Source organism: Hemiscyllium ocellatum, chromosome 19 (genome assembly GCF_020745735.1).
Source record: "Hemiscyllium ocellatum isolate sHemOce1 chromosome 19, sHemOce1.pat.X.cur, whole genome shotgun sequence".
NCBI lineage: Eukaryota > Metazoa > Chordata > Chondrichthyes > Orectolobiformes > Hemiscylliidae > Hemiscyllium > Hemiscyllium ocellatum.
The window spans coordinates 48,081,932-48,097,306 of NC_083419.1; the positions used below are offsets into that span (position 1 = coordinate 48,081,932).

The 15,375-nt window shown below is 41.0% G+C and overlaps 1 protein-coding gene across 2 annotated transcripts in view; it reads left to right on the forward strand.

Annotated features, from left to right (window-relative positions):
* The window catches only part of fbln1 (fibulin 1), a 173,736-nt gene that overhangs the window by 69,298 nt on the left and 89,063 nt on the right, over nt 1-15,375 (forward strand). For both annotated transcript variants that reach the window (XM_060839893.1, XM_060839892.1), the window contains exon 9: nt 6,573-6,716. In XM_060839893.1, the coding sequence (XP_060695876.1) occupies nt 6,573-6,716 (144 nt within the window). The remainder of the gene's footprint in view (nt 1-6,572; nt 6,717-15,375) is intronic.

The window sequence follows — 15,375 nt, forward strand, 5'->3', positions numbered from 1 at the left end:
GGATAATTCTCTAAGGGGCAGGAGGCAGGGTCCTGCTGAATAACCAGCTGTATAGATCTACATTCATCCAGAATGGATGATTAATATGTTTGTGAGGTTGTATGACTTATAATGGACAGCTGGTGGCCAAAGTTGGCACATTGTCTACTCACTTGAAAGGAATGATTGATGTGGGGGAGGGCAACCACTTATTCACTAAATGAATGTAACAAACTGAGCAAAATGCTTTTAAAATCTCTCCATGTGGACTAGTTATAGAACAATTCAGGACCACTGCTGAGTCAACAACAGAAGGGAAGTGTGCCGCATACTGAAAGGGCTCACTGCTAATCTATCAGACAGCATCTGAGCCAGTGTTGATTCAAATCATTAATTCAGTGCCAGTAGCCAAACAGATGCCACACATTTCAGCAACAGAGAAACATGTTGAAAGTCAGATGGGTACTTGCATGCTTTGCCAAGCTACACTTTCTGACAATAAGCATCAGCCACTGCAGATGTCAGAATTGCCTGGAGAACTGTCAGATAGGAGGCATTAGCTTTTCATGGAGATTTCCTACCGGAACAATCTATCAGCTTTAATTGATGAATCCCCTTGATCCCCTGCAGCACCAGCAAGCAAAGGTAGTGCACAGTTGGACATGAGACCCCTTATATTACATTTGATGCAAAGAAGTGAAAATGGTTGATTGCCTGCATTTTGGCAGCACTGATTTTGAATAGTTTGCTTGCAGCCTTAATTTCAGGCACAGCCACAGGCACATGGCACCATATTAATCATTAAAACTAGTGGTGTTGTATGAAAATACTGTGGGAAAGGAGAAGTCCACGTGTAGTATGAATGAAAGCAAGAATTTTACAAATTTGAGTGAAACTGAGTCCAATGTTTACAGCATTGTTTGGTTACATTGTTAGATTTTGCTCCTCACTCTTCAGCTTAAAAGCGTTTTGTAGCACAACTTACTGCTAATGCTAGTCCTACCTCAGCCTTGAATATACTTAATGACCCAGTCTCGACAGCCCTTTGCACTAAACACTTCCACAGATTCACTAGAGAGTGCAGGAGGCTATGCAAGGAGCAACACCAGCCATACTTAAAAATGAGGTAACAACCTGATGAAGCTACCGAACAGGACGATTTGCATGCCAAACATCATAAGCAGCAAGTGACACACAGAGCTATGTGATTCAACAGCCAAAGGATCAGATCTAAGCTCTACGGGTTCTGTCACATTCAGTCACGGTGGTGAAAAATTAAACAACTCACTGGAGGAGGAGGAGGCTTTACAAATATCCCCATCCTTAATGATGGCAGAGACTAACATCTCAAAAGATAACGCTGAAGTATTTACAGTAATCTTCAACCAGAAATTCCAAGTGGATGATCCACCTTGGCCTTCTCCTTAGCATCACAGATATGGGTCTTCAGCTGATTCAGTTCATTCCACATGATATGAAGAAATGGTTGGAGGTACTGGATAATGGAGAGGCTGTGGGCCCTGATACCATTCTGGCAACAGTCCTGAAGATTTGTGCTTCAGAGCTCCCTGCCCCCCGAGCGAAGCTTTTCCAGTACATTTACAATTCTTGAATCTACCCAATGTGGAAACTTGTCTTGCTTACAAAGTGCAGGACAAATTCAACCCAGCCAATCACTAGTCCATCACTTCATCGTCATTAAAGTGATGGGAGGCATTATCAACAGTGCTATCAAGCAGTACTTTTCCTTTTATTAACTTGCGGGACTTGGGCCTTGCTGGCTAACCAGGATATATTGCCTGTTCCTTATCTTGCTTTCAACTGAATGGCTTGCTCAGCTATTTCAGAGGGCAGTTGAGAGTTGATCACATTGCTGTGCGTCTGGAGTCACACACGAGGTGAGGATGGCAGATTTCCTTCACTGAAGTACATTAGTGAGCCAGATAGGCTTTTTCAACAATCAGCAATGGTTTCATGGTCATCAGTAGATATTTAATTCTAGATTTTTTTGTTGAATGCAAATTCTACCATCTGCCATGGTGGTATTTCAGCCCATGTTCTCAGAACATTGGCTGAGTTTCTGGATTAATAGTCCAGTGATAATACCACCTAGCCATTGCCTCAGCTGCTCAGAAATAACCTTCTTAATGATGTCTGGTTTGGGTTCCACCAGGGTCACTCAACTCCTGACCTGATTACAGCTTTGGTTCAAACATGGATAAAACAGGTGAATTCCAGAGGTGAGAGTGACAGCCCTTGACATCAAAGCTGCATTTGACTGAGTGTGGTGTCAAAGAGCCGTAAACTGGGGTCAATGGAAATTAGGGGGAAACTCTTGGTTGAATCATAGCTGGCACAAAGGAAGATAGCTGAGGTGATTAGAAGTCAGTCATCTCAGTTCCAAGACATCTCTGCAGGAGTTCCTCAGTTTACTAGGCCTAACCTTCTTCAGCTGCGTCATCAATGATCTTCTTCCATCATAAGGGCGGAAGTGGGGATGTTCACTGATGATTACACAACATTCAACATCATTCACCACTCCTCAGATACTGAAGCAGTCCATGTTTAAATGCACCAAGATCTGGACAATACCTGGGCTTGGGTTGACAAGTGTGTGGTGTATAGGTGAAAAGACTTACTTATTGATGAATCCTCCCAGAATCAAAATCCTGGCTGGGTCACTATTGACCAGAAACTCAACTAGACTCACCATATAAAAGCAGAGGCTAGAAATACTGCGGTGAGTAACTCACCTCCTGAATCCCAAAAACCTGTTCACCATCTACAAGTCACAAGTCAGAAATGTGATGGAATTCTTTCCACTTGCCTGGATTGGTGAAATTCGAACAACACTCACAAAACTTGACACCATCCAGGACAAAGTAGCCCACTTGAATGGCATCACATCCACAAGCATCTACTCACTGTCCCACCAATACTCAATAGCATATATCACCTCTACAAGATACTCTGCAGAAATTTGCCAAATATTCTTATACAGCAGCTTCCAAACTCTCACTACGTCCACCTAGAAGAAGAAGGGTACAGATACATGGGGACATCACCACCTGCAGGTACCACTCCAAGCTATTCACTATTCTGATTTGGAAATACATTGCTGCTCCATCACTGTTGTTGGGTCAAAATCCTGGAATCCCCTCTAAATGATATTGTGGGCCTACCTACAGCACCTGGACTGCAGAGGTTCAAGAAGGCACCTCACAACCACTTTTTCAATGGCGACTAGGGACAAGCAATAAATGTTGGTGCCACCAGCAATGCCCTCATCATACAAATGAGTAAAAGAAACTAAAAGTCTAACTTCTTAACCAATGAAGACCAGGGATAGAAAACGAGAAAGAGGAATGATAATAGAAGGAGATTGGATGAATTGGAGTCAAAATCAAAATAAAGAATCGGAAGAGAAATGAAGAGGAAATAAAGACTGGACAATCAGATAGAAAAGGGAGACAAACATTGAGAATTGGTTCATCAATTAAAAATTGATTAGCAGATCAGAAACTGAGTTTCTCTAAGGAATAAACAGACTTTTTTTGGAGTGGAAGGTGGTGACGAATGGCAGGGATCATTGCTTGAAGTCAAAATATATATGAATGATTGGATGAGGGAGTCAATTACAGTACTTCCTGACAATATAAGACAAGGGGAATTCTAAGTGGTGAGGAAGATATAAAGAGGCTCCAGGGCGATTTAATCAAATTAAATGAGTGAAACAAGGCATGGTGAAATAGTATAACATGGATATGTGTGAGGTTATCCACTTCAATAGGAAAACATATTCGCAGAGTATATTTAAGTGATGATAAATTGAGAATAGTTACTGTACAATGAGACCCAGGTGTCCTTTAACACTGGTCAATGAAAGCAACCATTCTGCTGCAGAAGCAGTTAGGAAGGTAGATGGTGTGTTAGCCTTTGTTACAAGAGGATCTGAATAGGCTGTTTCTCGAGATGGTGGGTGACTTTATTTCACTGTTTAGTTCTGGGTCCTGAAGTGGTGAAACAGTACAGTGCTGAAACCACACAGCCAGTCTCAATGGCTCAGCTGGCATTTCAAAAGGTTGCTGAGGTGTTTCTAAATATTGCTTCCACTGTCTGTGCTTGGCCTCCACCTGGGCCTGGCGGCATGATGATGGGAATGGTTGGGACCTTTATGGAGTCTTCTTCTGCAGTTTGGGTGGAATGTGGCAAGAGATTTCCACATGTAAGGGGGATGTTGCATTTATTCAGAGAGTCTTAACAGGCATGCTTGAAATGTTTTGTTTGCTCCCTGCAGCCACATGCCATGACAAGGTTCAGTGCAGAGTTTTGTTTTAGAATAAAAAACAAAGAACACTACAGCAGGACCTTCGGCTCACCAACACTGTGCTGACACATTAAACCTTTCTAAACTAAAAACCTTTTGCCTCTACACAGTCTGTATCTCTCCATTCCCTGTCCATACATATATCTGACAAGTAGTCTCTTAAACATTACTATTGTATCCACCTCCACCACCTCCTCTGGCAGCACATTCTAGACACTTATCAACCTTTGTAAAAAAAAATGTTGCCCCTTGTATCTTCTTTAAAAATAAGTCTCCTCGTAATTGACATTTCTACCCTGGGAAAAAAGACTCTGACCATTCATTCTATCCCTGCCTCTCAGAATTCTTAAAATTTCTATCAGGTCACCCCTCATCCTTCAACATCCAAGTAAAAATAAACCTAGTTTGTCCAATGTCTCCTCATAGCTAATATCCTCCAAACCAGGTAACATCCTGGTAAACCGTTTCTTTACCATCTCCAAAGCTTCCACATCCTTTTGATAGTGTGGCAACCAGAACTGTACACAATATTCCAAATGTGGCCGAACTAAAGTTCCATACAGCTGCAACATGACTTGCCAATGTTTATGGTCTATGATCTGACTGATCAAGGCAAGAATGCCGCATGCGTTCTTGACCACGTTATCCACTTGTATTGCCACTTTCAGGGAACTGTGGAGCTCTACGCCTAGATTCCTCTTTACGTCAATGAAGAGTTCTGCCATTTATTGTATACTTCCTTCCTGTATTAGGTCTTCCAAAATGCGTCACCTTGCTTTTGTCTGGATTAAACTCCATCTGCCATTTATGCATCCAAGCTAGTCAAGGTCCTGCTACAATTTCTGATAACCTTCCTCACTATCCATAATATCATCTATTTTAGTGTCATCTGCAAACTTACTAATTTCTGATGAAGGGCTTTTGCCTGAAATTTTTCCTGCTCCTCAGATGCTGCCTGACCTGCTGTGCTTTTCCAGCACCACTCTAATCTTGAAACTTACTAATCATGCCTTGTACATTTTCATCCAAGTCATTGATATAGATAACAAACAGTAATGGGGCCAGCACCGACTCCTGAGGCACTCCACTAGTCACAGGCCTCCAGTCCAACAAGCATGCTTCCACTATTACCCTCTGCTTCCTACCATCAAGCGAATTGTGTATCCAATTTGCTAGCTCACCTTGAATTCCATGTGATATAACCTTCCAGAGCAGCCTACCATGTGAAACCTTATCAAAGACCTTACTGAAATCCATATAGACTACGTCCACTGCCCTGCCCTCGTCAACCTTCCTGGTTACTTTAGATTCTCTACAGTGTGGAAACAGGCCCTTTGGCAAACAAGTCCACACCGACCCTCCAAAGAGTAACCCACCCAGACCCATTTCCCTCTGACTAATGCACCTAACACTACGGACAATTTAGCATGGCCAATTCACCTAACCTGCACATCTTTGGACTGTGGGAGGAAATTGGAGCACCCGGAGGAAACCCACGCAGACATGGGGAGAACGTGCAAGCTCCACACAGGCAGTCACCCGAGGCTGGAATCGAACCTGGGACCCTGGTGCTGTGAGGCAGCAATGCTAACCACTGAGCCACCGTGCTGCCAGTAAAGAACTCTAACAATTTGTGAGGCATGATCTCCTACACACAAAGCCATGCTGACTACTAGTAAAAAAACTCTGTCTTTCCAAATGCTGTGAAATAATCTGCAAGTAGAGCAGATTGTAAGTTGCAGTGAGCTTGATGACTGATCTCCAATCAATGCTTATCAAGAAATGCCAACTCAACCAATGGAAAATCTTAGGTATAATTGTAGATACTCCTACTGCTGTTTGATAGCTTGTTGACACATTCCTGATCTTAAGTATTATAGATATAATAGTGCCTTTCTGACTTGGCTTTGAATATCACCGAAAATTGCTTGAGACCTATGATTTTTCTTAATAGTAATATGTTTTGTTTTAAAGTAAATGTGGATCACATCAACTTAAAGGTATAAGCAATTTGTTTGGCAGCTTACTTCTTTCCCTAATTTACTTGTTTTTGCTGAGAATAATTCTGGTTTGCAAACTAGAAATTATGTTCATTCTCTGGACAATAAATGTGAAGGTGAAATAATCTGTCAGATTTTTTTTGTATTTTAGTGAAAGAAGATGCTGTCAAAATTAAGCACCATCTTCTATCTGTTCCCAGTGTGAATGTTAATGCAAGCAGATGCTGCTGACGACCATGGTAAACTGATTTATTTCCATTTTCCAGACATCAATGAGTGTACCAACACTGTGCTGCCTTGCCAGGTTGGCTTTACCTGTATCAACAGCATTGGCTCGTACAGCTGTAAGCGCAACGTTGTTAACTGTGGTCGAGGTTATCGCCTCTCTGCGGATGGATCACACTGTGCGGGTGAGTTACCATTTTCTTTTTTTTTAAAAGATATTTTTATTAGAAATTTAACATTTTAACAAATTTACAAAAATAAACAAAACTCTCAAGTACAAACATTGATATATAAATAAATCTTAAATATACAATAATCAAAATTTAACAAGAGGAAAATACCGAGAGAGAAAAAACAAAACTCAATTAACTACTAATCTAACCTACAATTAGCCAGAGTGTATAATTGAGTCACTTACATCTTTCAAATAAGAGAAAGAGAGAGAGAAAAAAAAAGAAGTGGGGGGGGAAAAAAAACCCCAACGATTAACATAGAAGTTGGATATTGAAATACTTGCTCGGAATGTGTTAACATCATATATAACAAAACCCATATTTGTGTGGGATTCCTCTCCCAAGGGGCCCCGGACCAGCCATGTTTGTAATCTCAATTAAATAAAAGCCCTTGTTAGGATAGCCAAAATATCTATGTAAAAGGGCTGCCATATTTTATAAAATAATGCGGTCTTTCGGTGCACCATATTTGTAAGGAAGTCAGGGGGAATACATTCCATGATTAATCTGGGCCAATTTGAAAGTCCAGGGGAACCTTCAGCCACCCAGTTCACCAAAATATTTTTCCTTATATGGAAAGAGAGAACAGAAAATAATCTCTTCCTATTTGACATTCCAGGTGCACCACTTAACCGACTGATCAACCATAATCATCCGGGTAAATCCGAGACCCCTCGGGAGGGGAAACCCTATCTAAAACATCCCAAGCATAGAGCATATAGAATTTACAAAAATAAAGGTTCTCTAATACACTCATAACAGTATAATAAAAAGAAAACTATTTCTAAAAAAAAACATATTTGAATGGAGATTATCCCCCTTGTTCCCAGGGGGTATCACTTCTTTTCCAACGGTCCATCATATCCTCTCCCAACCAGTGCCCCACCCTTGACCCAGGCGCTCCTTAATAGGATGAGGAGAATTCAGATATGATACAGAGCTAGAGTTAACAGTGAGCACCCTACCCCCACCCCCCCCACCCACACCTGAGTATATTTGGTAGTATTAATAACATGTATAAACATATATAACTATAAAATTGCAACTTCAACAAATTATAATTAAATATAATAATATAAAATAGCAAGGGAAAATAACCCTGCTCCTAGAGACAAAAGTAAAATAGAATAAGGTAACCACCTCTCCCCACCAACATTAACTAAACCCCCCGGCTTATATATATACATATATACACATACATACATACACACATATATGTACATACACACATACATACGTATAATAATAAAATAAAAGAACCCTAAGGGGGGGAGAAAATCATTAAATGGAGAACAAATAAATAATTCCCTCTCCCCCCCAAGATAATAATAAACAGTAAGATAAGAAAAAGAAAAAGGGGGGGGAATATAAATCGGAGTGGGGAAAAGGCAAGCCAACATACATTGTCTCTTACGATTTATTTAAGAGAGTCCAAAAATTCCTTAGCCTTTTCTGGAGATCTGAAATTATACCCGGATCCTTCGTGGTTAAAACATAGCATCGCTGGGTAGCGTAAGGAGTATTGAATATTTAAGTCCCTTAAACACTTCTTCACCTCATCGAACGCCTTCCTCCTTCGAGCCAGAGCCGGGGAGAAGTCCTGAAATAACATGATCTTGGATCCTTTATAGATCATGGCTTTGGGATCTTTTCCAAGATTTCTAGAGGCATCTAGGAGTATCTGCCTCTCCCTATAGCTCTGCAGCCGGAACAGGACCGGGCGGGGGCGCTGGTTCGAGCCGGGCCTGCGTATTGCGACCCAGTAGGCCCATTCTACCCACACCTGGCCTGATCCAGCCTCCAGATCCAAAAATTGTGGCAACCACTGCTCCAGGAATGCTGTGAGCTGGCCTTTCTCTTCCCGTTCGGGAAGGCCCAGCAAACGAATATTTTTTCGGTGACCTCGATTATCGAGGTCGTCGATGTAATTCCCTAAGGTCCGGACTCGCTGTTCGAGAGTCCGGACCTGATCCGCGGCCGATTGAGCTGCAGTCTCGGAGGTCGTGGCCTTTAACACCGCCCCTCCGACTTGGCGCTCGAGTTCCTGGATATCTCGGCCATGCTTCTGCAGCTCGGCCGAGAGTGATTCCCAGCGATTTCGGGACTCCTCGATAAATGCGTCGATTTTCGCGTCCAGCTTGGTGATCATCTCCACAAGGCTTGTTATTGTCGGTAAGTCCCCCGGGGCGGCTATGGACGCCTCAGCTGCAGCTGGAGAGGGAGAGGGTGGGGGAGGGGCTCCTGCTTGCTGAGAGCTGTGGGCTCTCCTCCCTTTAGTCATTTTTCCTAAGAGATTAGATTATTTAAATTTAATACTAACACTACCAAACAACTAATTATATTAAATAAAAGCTGTTTTAGATGATTTGGTGAGTGTGGTGGGGGTGGGCGATCCACTTTGCCCAAGTCTTGGGAGGAGCACTGTAGACTCAGACTTGCTGAGTCGCCGCCATCTTGAATCCCCCCGAGTTACCATTTTCTAACTTCAACAGTTACTGATGTATTAATAAATGTAACATGTCATTAAGAACTATAAAGCGGATCCATTCTGTCAAGAAGACTGAAGAATGAGGAGAGGCGAGAAAAAAAATGTCACCTTTGAATAGAAACATCGAGATTTATGGTAATTTAGTAATATATAAAGGTTAGTTTTCAGAATATTACTTCAAGCTACACATTGAGACTGTGGCAAAGGAACAGGGGTTGAAGTAAGTAAAGGGGAAATTGAAAATTGGAGTAATTTTATTCTTTACACTTCGAAAGTGGTCACCACATGGCTTTCTCTCTCTAATCCTCTAACTACCTGAATGTACCCTGAAATTTCACCTCAGCAACAGTGACAGAACTTCCATCCACTTTATATCCAACAATTCTGTCATATCAAATCATTCGATAAGATCAGGGCTGATCCCATTGCTGTCTCAATTTCACTTTCCTGCTTGCCCCTCATAACTGTACCACTGTGGGCGGCACGGTGGTACAGTGGTTAGCACTACTGCCTCACAGCGCCAGAGACCTGGGTTCAATTCCCGCCTCAGGTGATTGGCTGTGTGGAGTTTGCACATTCTCCCTGTGTCTGCATGGGTTTCCTCAGGGTGTTCCGGTTTCCTCCCACAGTCCAAAAATGTGCAGGTTAGGTGAATTGGTGTTAGGTAAGGGGTAAATGTATGGGAATGGGTCTGGGTGGATTGCGCTTCGGCGGGTCGGTGTGGACTTGTTGAGCCGAAGGGTCTGTTTCCACACTGTAAGTAATCTAATCTAATCATAACCCTCAAATCTTTTGTAGACCAAAATTCTGTCTAATGTAACCTTGAATATCTTCAGTGACACAGTCTTCATTGCTCTCAGTGGAAGCAAGTTCCGAAGATAAATAACCCTATGAGACAAGAAATTCTTTTTCAACCCTATTTAGATGGGAGACCTCTTTTTTTGAAACTGTATCCCCAATTCTAGATTCCGATATGAAGGAAATATCCTGTTAAGTCTCCTTGAAATCTTGAACATTTAAGTTAGATCATTTCTCATTCTTCTAAAGTCTGATGAGCTGAATCTGCTCAATCTTACATCATAAGACAGTTCCTTTCTTCCTGGAAGGAGCCCTAATAAACCTTCACTGAGTTGCATCCAATGTGAGTTTATCCCTCCTTAAATGAGGAAGTCAAAACTATCCCTCAATTCCAAATTAATTGAAACTAGTTGGAAATGTGAACTGCTCCTAACTGATCTGTATTGGCACCAACAGCTCTCAACTTGTTTTAACTAGATAAAAAAGAAATAGCTAATAACTTGCAACCAAAATTGGAGAGGTACCAAATCCTTTAGAGTCTCACTCCTCAACTGCTCACATCAAATATTATATTTAACCAAATGGTGATGTTAACAATTTAAAAATGTATTCAGTTTAGTATTAGGAACAAGTCAGCTAGGTTTCTTTAGTCAACAAAGGACAACAAGTTTATTATGAATAGAGTGTATTTCAGCAAATATGCCAAAAAGGTTTACATTGTGCAAAGATATGACTTATTATTCTAACATCTCAAAATTAAAACGAGTTATGTGTAACTAATGACAATTGGCAAACACATACTAGAACACAGCAAATGCTATCAAAGCATATAGTACAGATTCCTCTGCAATTTCCCCCAGATGCCAGTGACACTATGGGTCATCAAGTCTCAATAAAACTTTACAACAGTTTATGGTTCTTCACTTTTAACGTGGCCTTGAAATATCCTCAAAAGCTATTCTATCATGGGCCACCTCGATGGCTGTGCATACTCTAGTGGTTTACCTTCCTTTCCTGGGATTATCCTCCTTTGGATTCCTGGCAACTGCAAATCAAATACTTATTTATAGGCATAACTCCACCTTTTCACAGATGAATAGCTTCTCCAATTTAATACCATGCTGAGTTTATTTTCTGAGCTTTATCTGGCATGGTTGCACAAAGCAAATATTGCTTTTGTTTTCAAATTTCATATACTGCTGCATTGAGCTATTCATGGCACGTGACTCCTTCTAAGGCTCCATTGCTCCCAGGACTTTTGCAGAGCTCTGACTCTAAAACTTAACAATTTACTAACTCCGAGAACTTCTTCATAACCTCAAACAGCACAAAGCGATCCACCTGCTCTTGACTTCTCAATGAGTCCCTAGCTACACATACTTGGTGTAGTTCATTTATCTTTTCAGCAGTACAACTGAAGAGTTTCTTTCTCTCTGCAATTTGCTTCATTCTCTGCCCTTCTCTAACTCTAACCAAATGGGACCCTTGAACTGTCTTCAGTGGACCTAGCACTAATTTGAATGACTTATTGAAAACCTTGCAATGAGCCCTGCCATTGTTCCTAGGCAGTATTGAATATAACTAATATTTTATAACAGTCAAATATAGCAAGTACCAATAGGATTCAAATGTAACAACCTCCTTGCAATTGTCTGTCTTCTGAATGCTACAATGTTCCCCAGATTGCTGGCTCTGTCAGCACAAATTGTTAAAACAAAATAAAGATTTATCATACTATCGTTGAAATGTTTTATGTTTCTTTTAGCATAACAAAACACCAATTCAACGTTTGGCATTTCCTTGATTTCCATTATTAGGTTGTCAGTCTCATTCTCTCAGAGACCTATGCTCACTTTCAGTATTCAGTTACCATTTATAGAGAGCCATATAGCACGCAGTAGATCTTACAGTCCAATACATCCGCACCGACCAGACATCCAATTCCTGTTGAAGGGCTCATGCCTGAAATGTCGATTCTCCTGCTCATCGGATGCTGCCTGACCTGCTGTGCTTTTCCAGCACCACACTCTCGACTCTGATCTCCAGCATCTGCAGTCTTCACTTTCTCCTAGACATCCCAATCGGACCTTGTTTCATCTGCCAGCCCATTTCCCTCCCAACCCTTCCTATTCATATACCCATCCAGATGCTTTTAAATGTTGTAATTGTACCAGCCTCCACCACTTCCTCTGGCAGCTTGTTCCATACACGCACCACTCCCTGCCTGAAAAAGTTACCTCTCAGATCCTTTTTAAATTTTTCCCCCCTCACCTTAAACTTATGCTTTCTAGTTTTGGACGTCACCACCCTGGGGACAAGACTTGGCTAATCACTTTATCTATGCCCCTCATGAATTTACTAACCTATATAAGGTCACCCCTCAGCCTTTGATGCTCTAGGGAAAACTTTTGCAGCTTATTCAACCTTTCATTCCCAGCAACATCCCTGTAAATCTTTTCTGCATCTGCTCAAGTTTAAAAAACTTATATAAGCTTTTGTTGTGTGTTCTTATATATTGTTGTAGATTTCTTTTATGCTTCAATTTTGCCCACATTTTCTTTTTGCTGTCCTTTGCTAGTTTTCACCAATCTTCAGGATGACCATTTTGCACTGAATTATTTCTTTACTTTCGATTTTGTGCCAACCTTAACTGTTTTAGTTGTTTTTATGTAGCTGAATCAACATCCACTTCCTGTCTATTTCCGCATGTGAAATACGATACAACATTTTAAAGGAACTTACCATGACCACTACGTACGTCCATTACTGCAGATGAATAAAGCTCATGTTCCCCCTATTACATAATAATGATTCAAGTTAAAGCAGACCTGCAGTTGAGCTTTTGATTAAACAGGTTAGGTGTTATTTTTATAAAAAGTCCTAAATATTTCAAAAGGATAAAGAGACAAAGTTATTAACAAAAACATGACAGATACCAAGATTAAAAGAAGTATGATAAGACAAAGGAATGCTTGCATGAGAGAAAACTATAGCCTCTGTGGTATACCACCACTGTTTTTTGCATGAATTCCTTTTTTCTGAAGTGAAGAGGTTAATACTTGGATCAGATCCAGCAGCTACAATAGCTTCTGCAGTTGAATAGATGGTATTTTCTTATGAGCTACATTTCACACAACTGCACATTTTGGATAAAAGAGAAGATTCCTAGCCTCTGTTCTGAAGGTGTGCTCAATTATTTCACATAAGCCCTAAAGAAGGGCTTATGCCTGAAATGTCGATTCTCCTGTTCCTTGGATGCTGCCTGACCTGCTGTGCTTTTCCAGCAACACATTTTCAGCTCTGATCTTCAGCATCTGCAGTCCTCACTTTCTCCTCAATTATTTCACAGCAAATCACTAGTTGTTTAAGATATTTCTCCCGTTTCTGCTTTTCTTCAAATTTCTAGAGAGGTGTTTTCTTCCTTGGAAGTTCTTGGACACTGACTGTTCTTAGCTACATTTTTTTCTCAACGTCAAAAATTCAAACTGGTTACATGTTCATATTGAGGAATCAAGGGTTCCACAAAGCAAAATAAAATCAGTTATATTGAGATATTTTGAATTCTTAGTCTTAAGGTAGGATTCTCACACATCCATCCCTTGTTTACAAATTCCTGGTATTTCAAGAGTCTTTACATGCCTCTGCAATCCCCTTAGAACTTACAGCTATTTAGTCAAATGACTTGTGTTATACATGGGTTTGAAAAAGTTAATACTTTGGAGTGCCTTAAGCACTACTCATTCTAATAATGTCAGATGGACTTGTGAGCACAGCGGTTTAGGAACTTGAAGGAGTGAGACCTGACATTTGCTCCTTTTCAGAGTCTTAGAAACAATGTCCATCATATCAATCACAAAAATCAGAAAGTGTTGCTGCAGTTGTATACTCAGTGAGACATCATCAGGCGTACTCTGCACAGTCTTGGTCTCCTTCTTTCAAAAACACGATACAGTTTAGAGAAGTTTCACTGCCCTGGTTCCTGGGCTGAAAGGGTTATCTTATGAGGAAAGGCTATGTCTTTACACATTGGAGTTTAGGAACAATCTTTCAGAAATACGTCAGATTCTGACTAAAGTTGACAGGGTGGACAGTGAGAGCAAGTGTCTCCTTGTGGAGTAACTTACACAGTTTACAGATTAGTGGTCTCCAATTTAAGACTGAGAAAAAGAAGTAGCATTTTCTCTCAGAGTGTAATTAGACTGTGAAATCCCCTTCCCCAGAGAACCCTTGAGGTTGGTTTACTCAATATTTTCAAGCTAGTAGGTTTTTGATTGACAATGGAGTCAATGGTTATGATAGAGGCACAGGGAAGTGCACTTGAGGTGACTATCAGATCAGCCACCTTCTTATTGAATGGCAGAGCAGGCTCAAAGAGCTGGAAGGCTTACTCCTGATCCTAATTCTTCTATTGCTTTGCTCTGGTGCATGGAAGACTCCATGCTGACTACTAGATTAATATTTAGCAGTGCCTGAATGAGGCCCTTAAGTGGCCTTCCCATCATGGACTTATATCCTAATCAGGGTGGAAGCAGAAATGTACTGAGGTCCCGACACACAACCATCTTGACTGGTATACCAGATTCACCATGGAGGGGCCTCAAGATTCTGTCGACAAAATTTAAAGCAAGATTTCATCATGTTCTCCAATAGTTTTGCATAAAGAATTAGCTCTCTTTGTGTAAGGGGATTGGTGATTCTGGCACCCCAATGCAAACATTATAGTGGTCCTGATTCCCCCTGTTAAAGGAACAGTGATCACGATTTGCCCTGATTCCTTTGTGCAAAGGAGACAGTAAGTGGAAACCTATGAGAGTCTGAGTGATTCGGCTATGGTGAGATGTGTGGTAGAATTAGGCAATAAGTCCAGTGAGGCCAACCTCAATGTTAGGACCATTTCACTTCACCTTTAATACTTTTGACAAGAGGCATGGCAAATTTCTCACTTGGCAACAGCATTTTACCTGATAAGGGAGATTATTCTAGTTAAATGCCTTGTTGACGGACAAACTTACTTTATTAATGTTCAGCCTTCAATCATATCAAACTGTACAACCAAGCTAGATGTCAAGAAAACCTGACTTGGAAATTGGAGCAGATACTTGGTTGATTCAGCTGGCCACTTGCTCCAAATGACTTCCACATTGCATTCAATCAAACTGCACTTCACAGCATGATTCATGAAAATTGACAGCCACCCACTAATACTGGCATCATAACCATCATGGTACCTCTCCAACAAGCTTGCAGGGCCATTTAGGAAGTCCAGACTTGCGCTGCAGGGCACACTTCTGCAAGGATACTTTGCATAATAAAAACAGGCATCCA